At 33.6% G+C, this 19,370-nt stretch overlaps 3 protein-coding genes across 4 annotated transcripts; 1 reads left to right on the top strand and 2 right to left on the bottom strand.

Annotated features, from left to right (window-relative positions):
- The first annotated feature begins 4,546 nt into the window (after positions 1–4,546).
- Positions 4,547–9,727, top strand: LOC145601958 (uncharacterized). 2 transcript variants are annotated; one of them, XM_081658050.1, is made up of 9 exons: positions 4,547–5,012; positions 6,505–6,588; positions 6,700–7,011; positions 7,106–7,241; positions 7,391–7,556; positions 8,250–8,378; positions 8,484–8,678; positions 9,040–9,162; positions 9,291–9,727. In XM_081658050.1, the coding sequence occupies exons 1-9, from the start codon at positions 4,787–4,789 to the stop codon at positions 9,405–9,407; spliced, it is 1,488 nt and encodes a 495-aa protein (XP_081514176.1). In that variant the 5' UTR covers positions 4,547–4,786; the 3' UTR covers positions 9,408–9,727. The 2 variants fall into 2 exon arrangements, with proteins under 2 accessions (XP_081514176.1, XP_081514175.1); XM_081658049.1 differs by having other exon boundaries at positions 4,549–5,012; positions 6,673–7,011.
- Positions 9,728–10,059: 332 nt separating this feature from the next.
- Positions 10,060–11,994, bottom strand: LOC145600691 (uncharacterized). Its single transcript, XM_081656574.1, has one exon. It carries the CDS (start codon positions 11,992–11,994, stop codon positions 10,060–10,062), a length of 1,935 nt encoding a protein of 644 aa, XP_081512700.1.
- Positions 11,995–14,190: 2,196 nt separating this feature from the next.
- Positions 14,191–17,515, bottom strand: LOC145600690 (exocyst complex component EXO84A-like). Its single transcript, XM_081656573.1, has 7 exons — positions 17,348–17,515; positions 17,047–17,144; positions 15,739–16,756; positions 15,085–15,597; positions 14,695–14,883; positions 14,480–14,616; positions 14,191–14,365 (listed from the first exon to the last, which is right to left on the bottom strand). Exons 1-7 carry the CDS (start codon positions 17,513–17,515, stop codon positions 14,191–14,193), a joined length of 2,298 nt encoding a protein of 765 aa, XP_081512699.1.
- Between the last annotated feature and the right edge of the window lie 1,855 nt (positions 17,516–19,370).

The raw sequence follows: 19,370 nt of genomic DNA, 5'->3' as shown, positions 1-19,370 counted from the left end.
TCAAACAAGCCCTTAGTTGTTTTCAATTCGAATTTTATTCTTAAATTATGAGTGTGACCTAATCTCAACTTGATTGCAAAAGATAATGTAATACAAAGTGTTAATTATAATACCATGATAAACTAATTGATAATGCATTTGAATACAACCCCCAATACCCCATTGAATGCTACACAAACAAAACGACCCATAATATACTAATGACCATAACCAAATCCAATTTAATAAATTGTTTGTTACCTCTACGAAAGACTATACTCCGTGTGACTTTATCTACAAGAAGAGTGAGTACTAGGATCTCACAACGGTTATGGTAAAACGATGAGACTTGAATACTTATGTCGGTATCTTAATCTTATGCATTGATATTAATATTGATATTGATATTGATTTTTGATAATGATATTTGATAAATATATTTTGGTGGTGATGACACATCAGATAAATACGGAGTATGTTATAGTGATATAAGCAAAATTTGAGACCTTTAAAAGGCATATTTGATTGGTCATGTGGTGTATCTATTTATCTTATTATTATCTTGTATTTTGACCAAAAATGTTGCAAGTTCCATAAAACTCACGGCATCTCTAGTAGTTGTACCTTGTAGTTGGGACACTTCTTACTTACTATTCCAAAGATGAAAAGATAGATGGCAGTGAAGAAACACAGGTAGAGACTAGTTGGACTTAATTGCATTTATGTAACAACTACTTTTGCCTACGGTAAAAAGTTGATTTTGTTACAAAAATTAAATATAGTGTTACTTTTTATTTTAATAATAAATCATTTACCCTTTAAAGATTTGTGGCAAAAATGATACATTGAGGTCTAATAGACTAATACCAATTTCTCCACTTCAAGATAGTTGTATATGGCTTTTTCTACAAATTTGAGAAAAAGCTAAAAGTGATTTAAACACTTTTTAGGTTACATTTTCTACCCTTATTATCCTAATTACTAATTTCTACTCGTACATAATTACCATGACTTCAAAAACTTAGAAAAATTCATATTGGACACTGTTCAAGTCTGTATTTTACATTTAAAGGAGAGAAAGAGATCAGAGAGATTTATAAATTAAAATAAAAAGAAATTTATCAAAGAAATAGAGTAAATAAAAGTGGATAAAACTTGAAAGCATGGATAAAAACTAAATAGCTAGTAAAATTTTAGAGAAGGCTAATAGCGGTAATTTAATTAAGGAAAATGTTATACATAGCTCTTAGGGCTACATATATATAAGCATTAATTAAAGGGGTTATTGTATAACGGTTAATAAATAATAATGGTAGACTTCCCAAAAAAACACAAAATTTAGGACTCGTTCGGCATCAATATAGTTTACAATTTTTTTGGTTTTTTGTTTTTATAAAGTTACATGGTATATGTCATATTAAGAATAAAAAATTAGTCTAACTTATTGAATCATGATTATTAAGAAAACTGACAACTAGAAAAGTGAAAACAACTTTTTCTGATTTTTATATTTGATATTTTATTTTAAGTAAAAAACTGAAAATTTGTACAAATAAGTGAAATAACGATGACTGTTGAGCCCAAGAACAACCCACATGTAAGCATTCTCTTGTCCCACACTAAAACACTAAAAGGGGGAGTGTAGTGGTAATGGAATCCCACATTGAAATAATTCAAGGGTTACCACCATAATATAAGGCTAAGGGTCATTGCCATATGATTTTGAGGTGAAACCTCGTGAACGGATAACTTAAGATAAATTACATTTACTTTGTGTATGAAAAAAGGTCAAAAAAAACACACAACTATTAGCTAGCTAGCACTATAAGAAGGAAATTGAAAAAGACTCTAATTCAATCTCTTAAACATAAAAGATTGTACGTTTTATGTACCTTGTCAAAAAAAAAAAAAAAAAAAAAAAAATAAAAGATTGTACTACAAGGTTAATAATATCACCATCAATACCTCTTAAGTCTTAACCATAATTAGCATATACTACTTGGCATCTTTTAGATGGAAAACAACTTCCTTAAGCCAATGTACTTATAATGTAGACGTTTGTTATACAAATGATGAAAGAGCTATTTGGTGGCAAGGACATTTCAGCACATGCCACATGATTGATTGATCGAGTCGTTAAGATTAAGGGACATGATATGATGTCACATAAAAATGATGAAATTTATTTTCCACTCACCTAAATTTTGCCCTATCTCTAAATAAGTTTTCATATACATATTATAAACGCCTATAATATAAATCATAACTTTCTCACCAATGCATTACTTTCGATGTCACCACTTTTCTCACTCGTCAACTCCACCAACAATATCGACTGACGAAAGGATTAGTAACAACCACTTAGGACCTGTTCTCATTGATTGAATTTAGCTGAACTGAACTGAACTAAACTGAATTGAACTGAACTGAACTCAGGTGAACTGAACTGAACTGAACTCAGGTGAACTGAACTGAATATTTTATAAGAGAAGGAAATTAGGACCTGAACTGAGCTGAATTGAACTGAACTGAACTTAACTGAACTGAACTGAACTTTAACGTAAGAGAACAGGCCCTTAAGCGGTCCACATAAGAAAAACAAATACAAAAAAATTTTGCCATTACATTACAATACAACAATCATAATAGACAAAATTGGGAAAAGGGTAAAGCTAGCTAGCAACAACAAACATTTTTATTAGCCCTTGCTTTCTGTACCTTCTAATTTCCACTAAAAAATAACATCAAAGTTAAAAAAATAAATAAAAATCAGAAAATTACAAAAATTCACTGAAAACAAAGAAAAAAATAATAAAATAAAAAATTTGCACACGCTTTACCATAGATTTGGTCACACGTGGCAAAAGTACTTAATGAGTGTAATAATCAATAGTTAAAGCCAATAAGAATACGCTAACAAACGCGGCTTATAACTGCCGTGACTGACTGACTGAATCTGAACCTCTTTTTTCTATTTTGACTGCCCTTCTTATCGGTAAGACTTTGAAGTTTCAACTAATCAATCTCACTCTTTTTTGACATCTTTTTCTTCTTTAATTTGGATTTGGTTTCTTTATGTTTAGACCATGTTTGTGATCAATTTGTAATACAATTTGGGTTTGGTTTCTAAAAATTATGCGTTATTTTTAAAACTCTCAAATTATTGTATAAAATTATTTAAATCGCGATTGTAAATCTTTAAATTAAGTTTGTTTAGTTTATTTTGATTTATATGAATATTTACTTATCAAAAAATCAATTTTGATATAAAGTCAAGAAATTGAGCTGAATTTATTTCTATTATATTTTTGGAATGATCAAGTTGTATTTAAAGTTTTTGTATTTTATCAAGCCTTTACTTGATTAAAGTATATTAGTGGTGAGGTATTGAGTACTTTTTAGTTAATGCACTTGTAAATTGATTAGATATGTTATTCCAAGAAAGTATTCGTCCGAATATAATTCTAGTTCAATGAGTTGTTTGTCTTTTTCAAATCTCTACTAAAACTTTAAATGCAAATATGTTTAAGTATGTGATTTATTAAAATGGATTGAAAATTGATATATTAAATATGTAAATTGACACAAATCTATCAAAGTCTCACTCAAATGTTTTTTCTTTTGTAATGGTCAAATTTTAACTATGTAATTAAAATAACTTATTTATAAAGAATATATTAAAATGGAGTATTAATTTATGAATTGACTACCGATATAACATTAGTAGTACAAATTCCGTACGAATATTAGACTAGAGTATGTAGATGAATATTAAATAGAAAAAAGATTAAGCAAATATGATTAAAAAGGGTTTGAAGATATTTACTTTCTTTGCATGACAGCAATATAAGATTCATTTTAACCATTAACATAATCCAAGCTAAGTCAAATAAATAAACAAAAAGTGAAGTTTGGAGAAGTAGGTGCTCCAAAATCCACCTCATATCCCAAATTCCCAATATATGAATAAAAAGTCTCAATTAAAATCACAAAATCAAATTGATAAGATTTTAGTCCAACAATAATTAAGGTTGATATTTTTTAATTCATTAAAATATTTAGATCTACTATCAATCTTTTTCATAGTAATCCTTATATCATCATAATGCTAATAAAATAATCACTCCAACTTTCTCAACAATCAACATCAACCAAAGAAAATAAAATATCAACATCAATCAAAGAAAAATCAAAATCAACAACAATAATACTTGTATTATACTTGAAAAAAAAAAACCATATTTGTATACCTATGGTGTGTTTTATTTACCTTAATGAATTTTAGATCTAATTAAGATTAATCAAGTCCTATTAAAAATCCTTCTTTCAAAAAGAAAAAAAAAAAAGTCTTATTAAAACTCCTTAAATTTAAGTGGAAAAACACACACTTTAATGTGGGTGATATTCAAATCAAATCTCATTTACACCACGGAATTATGAATTTATAAACACCAGATAAAAGAATGCGGTAGTTCTTCTCCTCGTTTGTTGTTGTATAGCAAGGCTCTTTCTCTCCTCTTCTTTCTTCTTTCCTCCAACCCACCCACACAAATATATCTTTTCCCTTCGATTTCACGTTTTGCTGCTTTTTTTTTTTTTTTTTTTTTTTCTCTCTCTCTCTTTGAATTCAATTCAATTCATTGCATTGTATTTATACACATCATCATCTTCATTATAATTGTTAAATTGTTAATTATTAATACTATATATAATAATTCTCGATATTTCCTCCATTTTTTCATCATCTTCTTCCCCCTTTATTTTCTCTCTCTTCTGCAATTTCTAGAGAGAGAAAGGGGCACAAAAAATGGGAGCTTGTGTATCAACCCCAAAAGGGTGTGTTGGGAAACAATCAAAGAGGTCAAAGAAGAAAACCCATCATAGTACTAGTACTGCTACTACTAGTAGCAATCGCAAAAAGAGAAAATCTGGAATTAAGAAACGCGTTTCTTCTCGTTTATCTGATCGTTCTTTCGATGCCTGTAACAATACTTCTTTCACAGATCGATCTATTACTAATCCCACCTACCAAGGTTTGTTTTCTACTTTTAATTTTTCTGGGTTTATGCCTAATTTCATTTTTGTAGCTGATTTTTAATTTTTTTTTTTTTTTTTTTTAGTGTGATTTGTTTTGTGGGTTTTGTAATTTTGATGATTGAGCTGAAAATATTACTTGCATTGGATGGTAAAAGTTGATGATAGCTAGCTTAGTTGGTAAAGTCTCAGGAAGTGTGGTCGAGTCGTTTCAGATCGAATCCCGTCTGCACCACTGTCCTTGGCGGTCTCTATATACCGACAACTAGAATTGGATAAAGCTGTGGTCTTTTGTTGTTTTTTAATTGATGATGTGAGAAAATGTGCATTAATTTTTCTGGGTGGCAGCTGATGCTTGTTCACTTTTTGGCTGAGAGTTACTTTATTTTGTGGGTAAGACCGTAAGATTATGTAAACATACAAAAGTTAGATGGGAGTTTGATTAATGTGATTAGTATTATGATTAAATTAATTTAATTATCCAATTGTGGTAGTACTTGATTTTGCTGATTCTTATGCTTTTCTCCATGTAGAAGTTAGTACCAAAAGTGGGTTTTTGATTCTGACTTCCTGTTTGAACCTAATACCTAGATTGATAATGAGAATGGTTGGTTATAACAAGAGGTAATTGCTACTATTAGGTTCTAATTATGTGGGATTTCAATGCTGGAAGTTTAAGGATTCAAGATTAATCTAATTAAAGAAAAAAGAGGATAAATGAGGCTTAGTAATGCTGATATGCTGGCATTTGAGTACCTGATAGTCATGCTTACGGCGTTTAGCACAGTGGAATTCGCTTATTAGTGCAAGCAATTCGTCTCAGACTGCATTAACTTCTGATTAATTGCTGCTGATGGTGTGAGATACCAGTGTTAGTCGGATTGCTGGACTTGTTACACATTGTTAAACAGATTGGAATTCCTGTTGTTGACCTTGCATAGAATGTATATCGTTGGCAAACTCGCTAATGCTTTTATGTGGAGTTTGTGGAAGGCAATGTTTTCCAGCACCAAGTGCTAATTACGGACTTGTTTTAAAGGATAGAATTATGTTAAATACAATCTTGGGGCTCCCTGATGCAGTTGAGCTGAAAGCTGGGTAGTGGGCATATTTGTTTTACCATGATGAATGATAAGCAACAGTCAAGTAGTTATCTAGTTGAACCATATGTTATGTTTGCTCCGTCTTTTATAAGAAGTACGGAGTAATCGAGATTATGCAGTATCAATAATGGCAATCCCTTAGTTTTCCAAATGTGTAAATGAATTAGACATTATGAACTAAATTTTTTAAAAAATCCAGTGGCTGTTTCTTGCTTGTCATTGTGGGCATTGTTCACTGATGACTTATTCATCAAACAAAGGCCCGAAGCTCCAGTATTGCATTATATCAGACTAAGAGATACTGACGTTAGTTCTTGTGGATTATTGTGTTGCACTGTTGCTCTTCTCTCACATTAACTGTGTTTACCACTTCTTATGGTCTTGACAGGCAGTAGCGTCGAGGAGGCATGGTATGATTCAAACATGATTTTTGAGTCTGATGGCGAAGAAGATTTTCAGAGTATTCCAGAAGGTATGTTATCCCCTTTCTTATACTTATATGAACACAATGCTATAGGTTCTCCATACCCTTCTTAGTAGAAAAGAATCAATGCAGACATATTATCTCAAAATGCTTTATCAGTGGGTAGAAATTCGCATGAAGTACACTCTGCTCGGAACTCTATGAGTGATCTTGGTAGAAACTCAATGGAAACAAAGCATCCAGTATACCTCGACGAAATATCCTCTTCTGTAGATGAAAGCAGCAGCAAGGAGGACAAAATGTTGGATAATTGCGGCATCCTTCATAATAATTGTTTGCCTTGCCTGAATACTACGACCATACCTTCTATTGAGAAGAGAAATTCACTCAGCTCTAGTCCGCAAAGTGCGAAAAAGAAGGCAGCACTAAAGCTTTCCTTCAAATGGAGGGATGGACCCCCCAATTCAAGATGTATGCACCATTACTTTGTGTCTATTAAGTAATGTATGTGGTAGATATCTTTATGTCGATTAACTAATCTTTAAAGTATTTAAATACTGCGCAGTTTCATCAAAGATGCTCCTGCAGAAACCACTAGCAGGGTCTCAAGTACCTTTTAGCCGGATAGAAAAGAGAGTAATGGATAGTTGGTCACATATTGAGCCAAATTCCTTTAGAGTTCGCGGCCAGAATTATTTTAGGTAAGAGCAAAATGCTGCTTAACTACAAAATTTTATTAGTCTTTGTAGGATAATGTCAATATCAATATAGTAAAAACTTAAATTCCTGATCCATTATTTCAGATTTTTGCTGATTGTTTGACTTGAGAAAACTTGCTTTCATATGACAGGGATAAAAAAAAGGAATTCGCTCCACCTTATGCTGCATACTATCCTATCGGTGTTGATTTATTCTTGTCCCCGCGAAAAATTGAGCACGTGGCTCGACTTGTGGAACTTCCTGCAGTAAATTCTTCAGCAGGGGGTTTCCCACCCCTTCTCATTGTAAATGCTCAGGTAATCTAACTCATCTTATACCAAACCCAAAATTTAGGAATTGTGTTCCCTTGTTTAGATTAACAGGTATGATCTTGGTTTCTTAGCTTGAGATAACTTAATGTTTCTGTACTTTTATTCTCTTAAATAATTGCAATCGGTAAGACTACTGGCCAACTCATTCTGGAGCTTAAATTTTCTATGAGCACCTTTAGTGACTCGATATAGACCTTATGCTTCGTGGTTTTTTTTTTTAGTAAAGTAGTAGAGTGCTAAGAAAGGGGAACAACATTCCTACTTTTCTGAAGTCTGAGCATATGCATGAGTTTTTCATTTTCTATGTTTATTTTGGACTGGGATGAATATATTGTTGGCATCTTAAGTTTGATGTGTCTGCTGAAATCTAAAAGAATTGTGACTCAGGCATCTTGCATTGAACTTTTCCGTTTGGTCGTTGGAACCCTTATTCTGTTTTTGTTATTTTTACTCTTTGAGGTGTCACATTTTAATTATTTGTCCATTCGAGCATATGGCAGTACACCGTGCATGGTTTTGTTTCTATTAACTTATTTATTCTGTTCGACCTTAATATGGTACTGTGAATGACATAATAACTAGCTTAAATTTGATGGCAAAGATCTTACTCTTTCACTACAGACAATTTATATAGATTTCGCTTGTGATAGTCTCAGCTTTTCTTTTCTTGTTGTGCAGGTGCCATTATATCCTCCTGCATTTTTCCAGAATGAAGTTGATGGTGAAGGAATTAATATAGTGATGTATTTTAAGATAAATGAAAGCTTCTTAAAGGAAATTCCATCCAACTTTCAAGAAAGTATCAGGGTAAGATGTGATGGTCATCTAATTACTTGTGATTTCCTAATTTCAGATTTTTTTTTTTAATTCTCTGTATTCTAAATGTATTTCGTATGCTTCTTGTGTATCCAGAGATTGATGGATGATGAAGTTGAAAAGGTAAAAGGTTTTCCAATGGACACGATTGCACCTTACCGGGAGCGGTTGAAAATTTTGGGTCGTCTAGGTAATGTGGACGACCTTCATTTAAGTGCAGCCGAGAAGAAGCTTATTAATGCCTATAACGAAAAGCCTGTCCTTTCTCGTCCTCAACATGAGTTCTTTACGGTTAGTAGAAATATAGCTATTTATCTTTCCCAATATATTTCATATTTGTTCTGTTCCACCTTGAAGTTTTTGATAATTTTAGAGGCAGTGTAAGAACTAAGGAATGGTGTGTTATGTTTCTTTGAAGCGCTTGTGCTTTTGAAAATGGATTTTATTGTTTAAGAAATCAACTTTGAGTACTTTGAAAAATTAAACAATACATATATTGTACTTTGCTTAGCGGGAAAAAAATGGTTATTGTCTTCACCTAAACTAAGTGCAATATGTTGAAAGGTTGTCTGATTCAAATATTCAGTAAGTCCTGTTAAACCATTACTTCAATGTTCTAGGATTCTTAACATCTGCTGCAAATTTTCTGCAGGGAGAAAATTACTTTGAAATCGATTTAGATATGCACAGATTTAGTTATATCTCAAGGAAAGGCTTTGAGGCATTCCTGGACAGACTAAAGATGTGTATACTGGATTTTGGACTCACCATACAGGCAAGTTGATACCGCCCTTTTTGAGATTATGTTTTAATTATTCAGCTGTATCCCTTTCTATCATAAACTAAGCACATGCGACATGCTGACAGCGTTTACTGATAAAACTGTATTACATTATTAAACAGGGGAACAAAGCTGAAGACTTGCCTGAGCAAATTTTATGTTGTGTACGATTAAACGGACTTGACTACATGAATTACCAGCAATTAGGGATGAATCAAGACAACCCCTTATTGAATTAATTTAAGCTGGTATACTGTAAGATCAATATATGTGAAATAAAAAAGAAAAGGGAGTTTAGTTTTGCTCCATATTATATATTTCCATAGTCTGTATGTATGTGTATAGTTCTAAAAGTTATTTTTACAGTTCCTATAATGATAAATGGAGCTGAAATTTTTACTCTGATGCACATGTACTGTGCATAGATAACAGGGTCATTCACATGCATATGATATAAAATACTATAGGATATTTTAGACATAGTGGATTATTGCCCTACTTGTAATTATAATTGTGTCTAGACATAATGATGAATGCATGGCCCCTTGATTTGAAGAAATTGAGCATCTATATAAATGGCACTTTATTACTTTTAAATGTTCATGAATTTCTTGGAAACAGTTGGACACTCACCAACTCATCACCGTAGTTTTTGCTCATGATTTAAATCATGGGTGTATGGCCCATACTCCTGAGTTGTACTCCATTTTATTATTTTGGATCATGCCAAGATAAAGGCATTAAGTTTCTGCTAAAATCATGATTATATTTTCCAAAGAGAATGAATGTGTGATGCTAACTTGCTCTAAAAATGAAAATGCATAAAAAAAAAAAAAAAACAAAAAAAAGTATTCTAGTCTACTTCTAAGTTCTAACCCCAAAAACTCTAATTCAAATCTTACAAGGAGGAAGAGGTTTTCCACATAAATCTCGATTTCCAGAGTAAGAGCTCGATGGAAACCCGCTAAGTGGTTTACCGGTAGGAATTTGTCCCTTCAAAAAATTATCTGATAAATCCAATTCTCTTAGTTTCCTCAGCTTTAAATACCCATCTGGTATATTGCCATTAAAATGGTTTCTTTGTAACTTCAATATCTCTAATAAACTTGCATCACCTAATGATTCTGGCAATGCTGAGGTTAATTGGTTGCTGCTAAAATCCAAGGTCTTCAGTGATCCTAACTTCCCTATGGAAGTTGACAGTCCATTTTTAAGTGAATTGTTGGATAAATTTAGGAGCTGAATTCCAGTTTGAGATCCTAAACCGATACTCTCATGCCCGCTTGAGAAACCGTTGTTAGAAAGATCGACGTATGTCAGAGACCCGCCTGAAAACCTGGTCTCCAATTGGAAAACCTTCTCCACTGATCCTGTGAGATTGTTTGAGTGAAGATCGATTATACCCAAATCTTGCAGATTCATGATTGTGTCTGGAATATCTGAAATGAGGGAGTTTCTAGATAGGTTAAGCGAATAGAGCTCAGTTAGTTTCCCAATCCAAGCTGGTATGCTTCCTGTCAGATTGTTGTCTGACAAGTCCAATTCCTGCAATGCACTTGGAGTTGCTCGCAGAACTTCTGGAAACTCACCTTGGATCCCGCACCCTGCTAACAAAATCCGGGAAAGAGAGGGCAACTCAGCAAGCCACTTTGGGATAGATTGAAGGGTTAGATGGTTGTTAGAAAGATCAAGGATTTGTAGGTTCTTAAGGGTTGATATCTCTTGAGGAAGAGGACCTTGTATAAAGTTATGTGATAGGTTTAAGAGAATAAGATTTGATAGCTTGCCTATGGATTTTGGTATATTTTCAGTGAAACGATTACCATCAAGATATAACTCTGATAGTTTTGATAAATCGCCAAAACTAGAAGTTAATGCACCCTCAAGTTTGTTATTTGCAAGTGATAATCTACGAAGGGATGACAAATATCCAAACGTAGAGGGTATGTTTCCTGTTATCTGATTGTTTTGCAGCCTCAAGAAACCAAGGGAGGGCATATCACCAGGATTTACAGGAAATGGAATTTGTCCCTGGAGACAGTTGGTGTCAAAATAAGCTGTTGAAATGGCAGTTAAGTTAGTTACAGAAGCAGGAATTTCTCCTGTCAGACGATTATTTGAGAAATCGAGTGCTTTCAAGGAGCTCAAGGCCCCAATCTTCTCAGGGATTGAACCCTTTAGAGCATTGTCGTGGAGGTCAAGTGTCACCAGGTTCACGAAGTTTGAAATAGTATCCGGTATGAACCCTGAAAGTCTGTTGGAATACAAGAGTAATCTTTGCAGGTTCTTTAGAGAACCAATACTAGAGGGTATTGATCCAAGAAACCTGTTCTCTTGAAGCTGAATTTCTTCGAGTTTTAACAGCTTACCAATACTTTCTGGTATAGGACCACTCAGATTATTGCCAAAGAGATTCAACTTTCTAAGGTTCACCAAGTGAAGACCAATAGATTTAGGGATGTTTCCTGAAAGGCTGACAAGCCCTCCTAGATCAAGAACTTCAAGAGAGGAAAGGCGCATGATTGAGGGAGATATAACGCCTTCCATCTTCGTTTGACCAATGAAATCTTCGGTTGAGATGAGCCCGGGCAGATTGATTTCTGTCACTCTGTATGTCATGTTCTCACATACAATCCCCTCCCAATCGCAACACTTTTGGCCTACCCATTTTAGCAGCCTGCCAGAAGTGTCAAGGCGAATAGCTGCCTTGAATTTATGCAAAGCTGTTAGGTCATTAGAGTTGCATGGTTGGGAGCTAATACTTTTGGCAAATTCAAGGTAAAATAAACAGAATGTTAAGAGGATGAACACTAACTTATATGCCATGTTTTGTTTTGCTGGCTAAAAAGGATGAATGAGACTTGAGATTAGCACCTGTATTTATAAGTTAATAGAATTAGAGCCCTACCATTAAGAAAACATTATTATTATTATTATATAGAGTAAACAAAAAATATCTTTCTTCTTTAATCTTTATACTAAAAAGTGTCTCTTTTAATGTATTATTAAAGTTTTATTATCATGTCATTTGAAAAACTAACCGACACACTTGAGATTATTTTTGTGATCCTAAGGATTGGATCATGCCATTTGTTGATAAAGTCTTTCCATTTTACTTTCATGTCATTTGTTTCTCATAATATTATTTGATCTTTACCAAGTACTCCCTCCATCCCTAAATTAAAAGCTTGTTTCTCTTTATTATGTGAGTAATAAATATCAGAAATAGGCTTCGAATAACGGAACAGATAGGGTAATAAAATATTAATATATTATTATTTGGTTAAAAACAAATAAATATTAAATATTTGTTATATTATTAGGATTCAACAAAAAGAATCCAAAGATTTGTTCAGACTACTAGTATTTTTTTTCATCAATGCAACCGTTAATATGAAATGGAGGGGGCAATATGAATTCTTTTGCATTTTGTTACCAATAAAGAAACAAGGGAATAATTATACTACTGTATTTTTTTTTTTTTTTTTTTTTTTTTTTTTTTGATATTGCTACTCATCTATTGTAGGTGGGTAATTATACTATATTCTCTAATTATTTAAGTGAACACTATTCATTAACATGAGAATTCATTGGTTTTCTTGTCTTTCTCTTTTGTAGTGCTCAATAAAGTCCAAAGCTTTTAAGTAGCATTTCTAATGTCAAATCTTTGGAATTAATCTCTTTATGGAACATGCTTTGCATATAATTTCAAGCCACATATTGCTGGCACATGTTATTAAAAATCTTCAACAAACACTAAAATTCTTATTAGTGTTAATACTAAACTAAACTATATATTCTTTTTCAAAAAAAAAGTAATAAACTATATATTATGTGGACAAATTATACAAATGATTAATGCACTTGCATAGATATTAAATCTGACGACCAAGGTTGATACTTTTTTGCATTATTAATTAACGTGAAAAGTATTATTCAAGTTGTTAAGTTGATATTGTTTGGATACTAATTGTATAAATTAGCAGGGGTCAACCCTATGTTTGAAGGTCCCCCCACTATCCAATAATTATGGTAGGTTGTTAGTCAACTTTTACTTAGTATTAGTACAAGCTTTATTTTGTTCCTTATAAACTTGTAAGATATATCCTTGTATCAACTTGTAATTTATTAATTAATGATGATAATAACGATGATACATGATAATTGTTATGAGCGTGGAGTCTAATTAAGAGGAATGATTTTGATGCTCCTTGCTCCATGACAGATAAAACATAAACTGCTCTCGCGGGTTATTTGAGGAAACTCCCTCCGATGCTAAAGAAGTAACCTTCTTGGAGAGGCGGATGCAAGGCCGTCTCGAGAGATTAAGAGGCCCCGTGCTAGTACAAACTTTAGGCCCTATGTTAATAAATTTCATTCTCATATTCATATAGTCATTCTAAATACAATGATAATTACAAGTTTACAATAGTCCGAAAACCAACAAGAAATAATTCAAAAGTAGAGCATCAAAAGCAAAATATTTTCAACCTTGCATATCCCAATGCCAGATCTGGCGGCTAAGATGGCACCATGTGACTTCCAAGGTCAAACTTTTTTATATTTTTACAATTATAACAATGCATGGGCAATATTATGATATATTGTACTCTTATACTATGTACGTTATAAGTTAATTAGCTAGGGGTCAACTCTGTATTATACATATGTAGTATATTACTACTAGTCTACCACCTTCACTATGTATGTTTAGAGCTAATTTGTTGACATCTTAGGCATTGTTCAGTTGCTATCCTAATAAAATTTGAAAAATCGATGTTCGAATAAACTAGTTGTAATCAGTAAAAATCAATTTAATGTGCGTAACTCTCACATTTGCGTTGATTTGAAGTACATTTCAAACTTTGTAGGATCGTAGTATTAAAATTATCGTAAGGATCCAACACTGCTTAAGATTTGAACTCACAAACATAATGTGTTCCGTATTGAAAATTTATAATTGGGATTTATTTCATCTTACTTAAAGACTGAAAAAATAAAAATAAAACTGTAGAATGATTACTATTGCATACTTGTGAGGCTCCCATGAGAAAAGGCTGATGATAATGACCTTCCAGATGCTGATGCTGCAGGGCTGACAGCTTCGCGCTCCTCATTTCCGAAGTTGGCCTTTCCTGTTAGCATCTTCAATGCTATCTGAGCTACTTCAGCAAACCATTCATCCTCAGGTAAAGAACTGCCAAAGGGGGTGAAAGAAGCAGAACAAACAGAGATGGAAGCCTTTAGCATTGGGCTACTTGGCGAGTGACAATGAACCAATTAAACTTATACTGATGTAATGTATTCTAACCTGTAAGGATCAATCCCAGTAGCAGAAACTGCGTCGATAGCTCTAGCAATGATGTTTTTAGCTACTTGTTGGAGATTTCGAGACAAGAAACGGCCTTGGGATGCAAATAGCATCACAAACTCCATATCTAAGTAAAACTGCAAAAGAAGTCCTTATAATTATATAGAAAAGCAACTTATGGTAAGGTGATTAGGGTGAGAATTCGAGTATCCCACCTGCTGAAGGCCATAAGGACCCAAAGGCTTAGTCCCCTGCTCGATTTCTTCCCAAAAGGTTTGATCGTCAGAAATCCACAAAATCACTGTCTCTGTCAATCTTATTAGCAGTAATGTCGCGAACCTTTCCCTTCCTACAAACATCTCTGATGCTAGTGCAGCTATTTGACTCAATCTCATGTAAAGCTCCTAAGAAAACACCCCAAAAATACTTTTTTTTAGTGACCTTTATTGGTGCAGTCCTACTCCTACTCTTTTACATACTATTGAGAGTTGTAAGTGAATACGTACTCATTAGTTGAAAATCAGTATAAATCAATTTAGTTCAGAAAAAAATTGGGTGAAGAGAACACGGCCTAGTTATGTAATTGAAGATGTGAAGGATAGAACCTGAAATATTGAAGAAGGGAACCACTCAGGCTCCTCAGCATAACCATCCAATCTAGTATATAAGTGTGCTGTAAGACGAAGTTCACCATCATCAGTAAAGATGAGCTCAAGGGCATGCTGTCTGCAGAAGCTATCTCTTAACCTGTCAACAGATTTTTGGAGCCTCTTCTTCCAGTCTCTCTGCTCAGCTACACGATGTTGTCGGTCAATGTCTTTTCTTGAAGGTTCTTCATTCCTATTCGTTTGGTTGAAGGGCAACATCTTTGCAGCAGCACGGGGGAGAAACTCGTCTGATAAAAGGAGTGCATTGGCTAGCAAAGCAAGCTGTTGAGCTTCAGTCTCGGCCACCTTGACAATTGACGGTCCTAGACCATCTTGGATTGCCTCAGTTACTGATGCTGGGAACGCGCTTATTAGGGTGTTCACGTAGGAGTGGAACACATGGATTAACCCTTCAAGCAATGGTGTCCCCAGTTGTAGAGTCTCTAGGGGTTCCACGTCTTCGAAAAGATCCTGAAAGAGGAAGCATTGGAGTATATGAAACAAATACAAGAAATAATATTGGAAAAAGGAAATATTTTGATACAACCATCACAATGCCTCACTATGAAGTTTGAATTTGAATAAAAAATTGCAATAGGTGATGAGGTGCACCTGGACCATAGAATTAAATCTATTGGCACTGCTACTGAGCCTAGATTGACTCACACCCCCGCCTGGAGGAGGCGTCAGAGACCAGTTGTCAGAAGAAGCAAGGGCAGCACAGTTCTGTTCTATCCTCCTCAGATTAGCACTAAGCGCCTGCTCAACAAGTGGCTTGAAATCTTTCAGCAGAACAGGAGAGAGGGAAAGTCCTTGAGATTCAAGCAATGCACAATGTCCCAAACAGATCTGCACACAGTGAGCAGCTGCTCTCAGATTCCCTGAAGCAGCTGACTGTGTAAGAGATTGCCTCCTTACTAAAACACCTAAATTCTCAGTTTCCTTAACTGCCCAAGTCACTAACTCCGATGTATATGAATTTTCCTCCCCAAAAACAGCTAGAGAATCACTCGAAGCTTGAGCGATAGTAGAGAATACAAGCTGTGAGAGACTAGTACAGTATGCAGCCCCTGGATTTGCACTGAGAGTTGCTGCAGGCTTCAGAATTTGTATAGTGTGGTGAAGCTTTTGGTGATGTGCATTCAAAAGTAATGAATGAGCCCTCGGACCATCCCCTAGTCTCTTAAGCGCCATTACAACTGCTCTTCTTTCAGCACCTTTGGTGGAAGACTGGCTAACTGTTTCCACCAGTTGGTCAGCTAACTTCAGTCTGCTTGCTGTGATGGCATTTTGGAGCGATATCAGCATCGTTGTTTTCAGGGATCCCCTGTCATTGGCATCTTCCACCACTATTTCTGCTTCATCTAGGGCTGCTAATGCTTCATCCACCCTTCTCTCGGCTAGAAGCACTTCTAGGGACTCGAGGAATTCATTTAACCATGTCTCAATCTTGGTAACCTCGCTGTTTTTATTATTGGACAATTCTTCATCTGATGGACCTTGTACACCTGGTGACAAAGAGTTGACATGGACTCCATCTGCTAAGCCATGAACAACTGCTGCTTGAGCTGATAAGAGGTTACGAAGTGATAGAAGTTGACCCTCAAGTGCTGATATCTCCTTCGCCGTCCTGCAAGTTGTGCAGATGTATCATGTTATCTACAATAATATATTGCAGGAATTTTTGTACATAAATTTGATAATAAATCCAACAATACAGCAGATATAATAAGTACAACTTACATAACCTTTTATGATACATTTCAAGTTACACCACCAAAAAACCAATTGTATACATAGTCGTAGCTTATTGTAAAATTGTCTCATATACAAAAGTTTACCATGATATACAAGTAAATGATTGGATAACCAAAGACGTGACAAAAAATAATAAAAATCAAGATAGATGATTCTGCTGACCGTATAAAAGCTGAATAATTAGCATAAACACTCTTACGCATCTCCTCAGCTGATGCCTTTTTTAAGTCCTTTAAATACATAGTCAAGTGTTTTAACTCCTGTGTCGTAGCAAAATACAAACAAATCAATAAATGAATGAATACATTGAATAATGTAGCACAATGCAATGGAAAAATAACCATTAATCCCAACATTTTATTAAAAATTTGAACAATTCAGCTAATATAACAAAAGTCTAATCCCAATGTTAATCATAAAATTATTACAAAGATGATAAATGTAATTTTAAGAAAGACAATACCTTTTCGGCCATTCTTCTGCATTTTGAGTCGATGAAGGCGTCAGGATCAAATTGAGAGCTTTTAAAGACCTTAAGGCGGTCGCTAAGCGAGAGGTTTGATTCCCTCTCGAAATCGTTTGAATCTCCCAAACTTAGCTCCTTTGATCCTCCTACCACCATATGATCCATCTTTTTTTTTTTCTTGTTATTCTTTCTAATTAGATTGTGGGGTTAAACTTTTCTTTTTGATCAAAACATTTTCCTAATTAATCTCAAAAAAGAAACAAAATCCCCATTTTAATTATCGGATAATTTCATTGCAAAAGAGGAAAATCTTAGAAAGAGAGGGAGAGTGATGATGATCCGTGATGTCCTGTTTGAGGAAAAACAGAACAATAACAAACTTTTTTGTGTTAGGTAATTGGAAGTTTGCCATGTGTAGTGTGGGACCTTTGACGGTTAGGATTTTCTGTTTTAAGATACAACTATTCAAAAATATTGGTAAATATATTTTGACAATTAAACATTCAATTTCAAGTAGTTTATAAAAAGAATGGAGGCAGGCGTTTATAAAAAGTAGCAAAAACTATTGTATGAATAAAAAATAATGGAACTATAGACACAAGTCTTTAGATTTGAAGTAGTTAAAAAAAAGTACGTGTTAGTTACAAAATAAAAAAAAATGTCAAAAACTACACCGTACTACACTACTACGGAGTTATAAAACTACAATGCATACGAAGTATTACAATTACATACAATACATTGAGATTAATGATGGCTTTGTCACCTCCATAACTTTATTCGGCATTCTACCATTAAGATTCTTCAAATAAGAGTTCTAGATATTTTCAAGGGTTTCCTTGGCCTCAAATTCTTATACAAGTACTCGTAGACAAATTATAAATGCGTTGATCTTTTGTCTTAAAAAGAATTATGTTAAGCCCTAATATTGTATCTAGTATTGTATGATTTGTATCTAGCTAATAGGCCAATGTATGAGACCTACTCTCTTCTATTAGGTTGTATAAATACATTGTGCATGCAGTATTAATAAGTAATGAATGTGAGGGAAAAAAAATAATAAAAAAAAGTAGTATATTAGAAAAAGATATAATATTAAAATGTAATTTTTTGCCAAAAAAGAAGTGTAACACTTATTAAAACATGACCACGTTTAAAAAGTGTAACATTTATTAAAACACGGTAGGAGTAGCAATGTTAATTCATTAATGTGGAAACTGATTTAAACACGTCAAACAGTAATTTTGAGTTTTTGACACACCTCCTAGTTAGAAAGGTATAGAAAATAGTACGAGTATATTCTGAATTTCTCTGATAAGTGCGTCTAAATTAATATTTGGTGTACAAAATCATATCCGTAAAAGCAGTCAAGTGAAATTCCCGAAGCTGTTGGCGAAGGGAGGGAGTCCGGCGGAAAAGTTGGAGCAGCATGGCAAGTTTAATATCGCAGTCAAGAAGTTGAAGTCCAAACTGAAAAGTAAAAGGCAAATTAAAGGTTTTCTGGACATCAGCTCTTAATTTCAAAGGTTGCTGTTATACAATGACATGCAATTCTGACACTTCAATGCTCATCTTCTTCTAACTCTTCTCCTTTTCTGACACGTTTTCATAATGGGTCCCATCCCTTCGTCATCCCATTACGTCGGAATTTCAACCTTACCTCCCTCGCTTTATAGTTTACTTCCTCCGTTTCTTTAAATGTATCATTATCTAAATTAATTTTTGGGCTAAATACTTTCTAAAATGTTATTGATAGGCACTATTCTTTAGAGCTGCTTTGCTCTGTTGAGTTCTGTTCAAATCAAATCTGCTCTGTTCTGCTCAAAAGAAATATGCTCTGCTATATTTTCAAATAATAATTAATAATAACAACAATAATAATTAATATTGTATTGATGATAATAATTTATTATTTTGAATAATTATAATAATTATTAATATTAAAAATAATTTTAATAATTATTAATATTTATAATAATAATAATATTTATTAATCATAATAACAATTAATAATAATAAT

The sequence above is a fragment of the Chenopodium album genome, chromosome 21 (assembly GCF_948465745.1).
Source record: "Chenopodium album chromosome 21, dcCheAlbu1.1, whole genome shotgun sequence".
Classification (NCBI taxonomy): Eukaryota; Viridiplantae; Streptophyta; class Magnoliopsida; order Caryophyllales; family Amaranthaceae; genus Chenopodium; species Chenopodium album.
The sequence above is the reverse complement of the archived record's forward strand: the minus strand, read 5'-3'. Positions and strand labels throughout refer to the sequence as shown.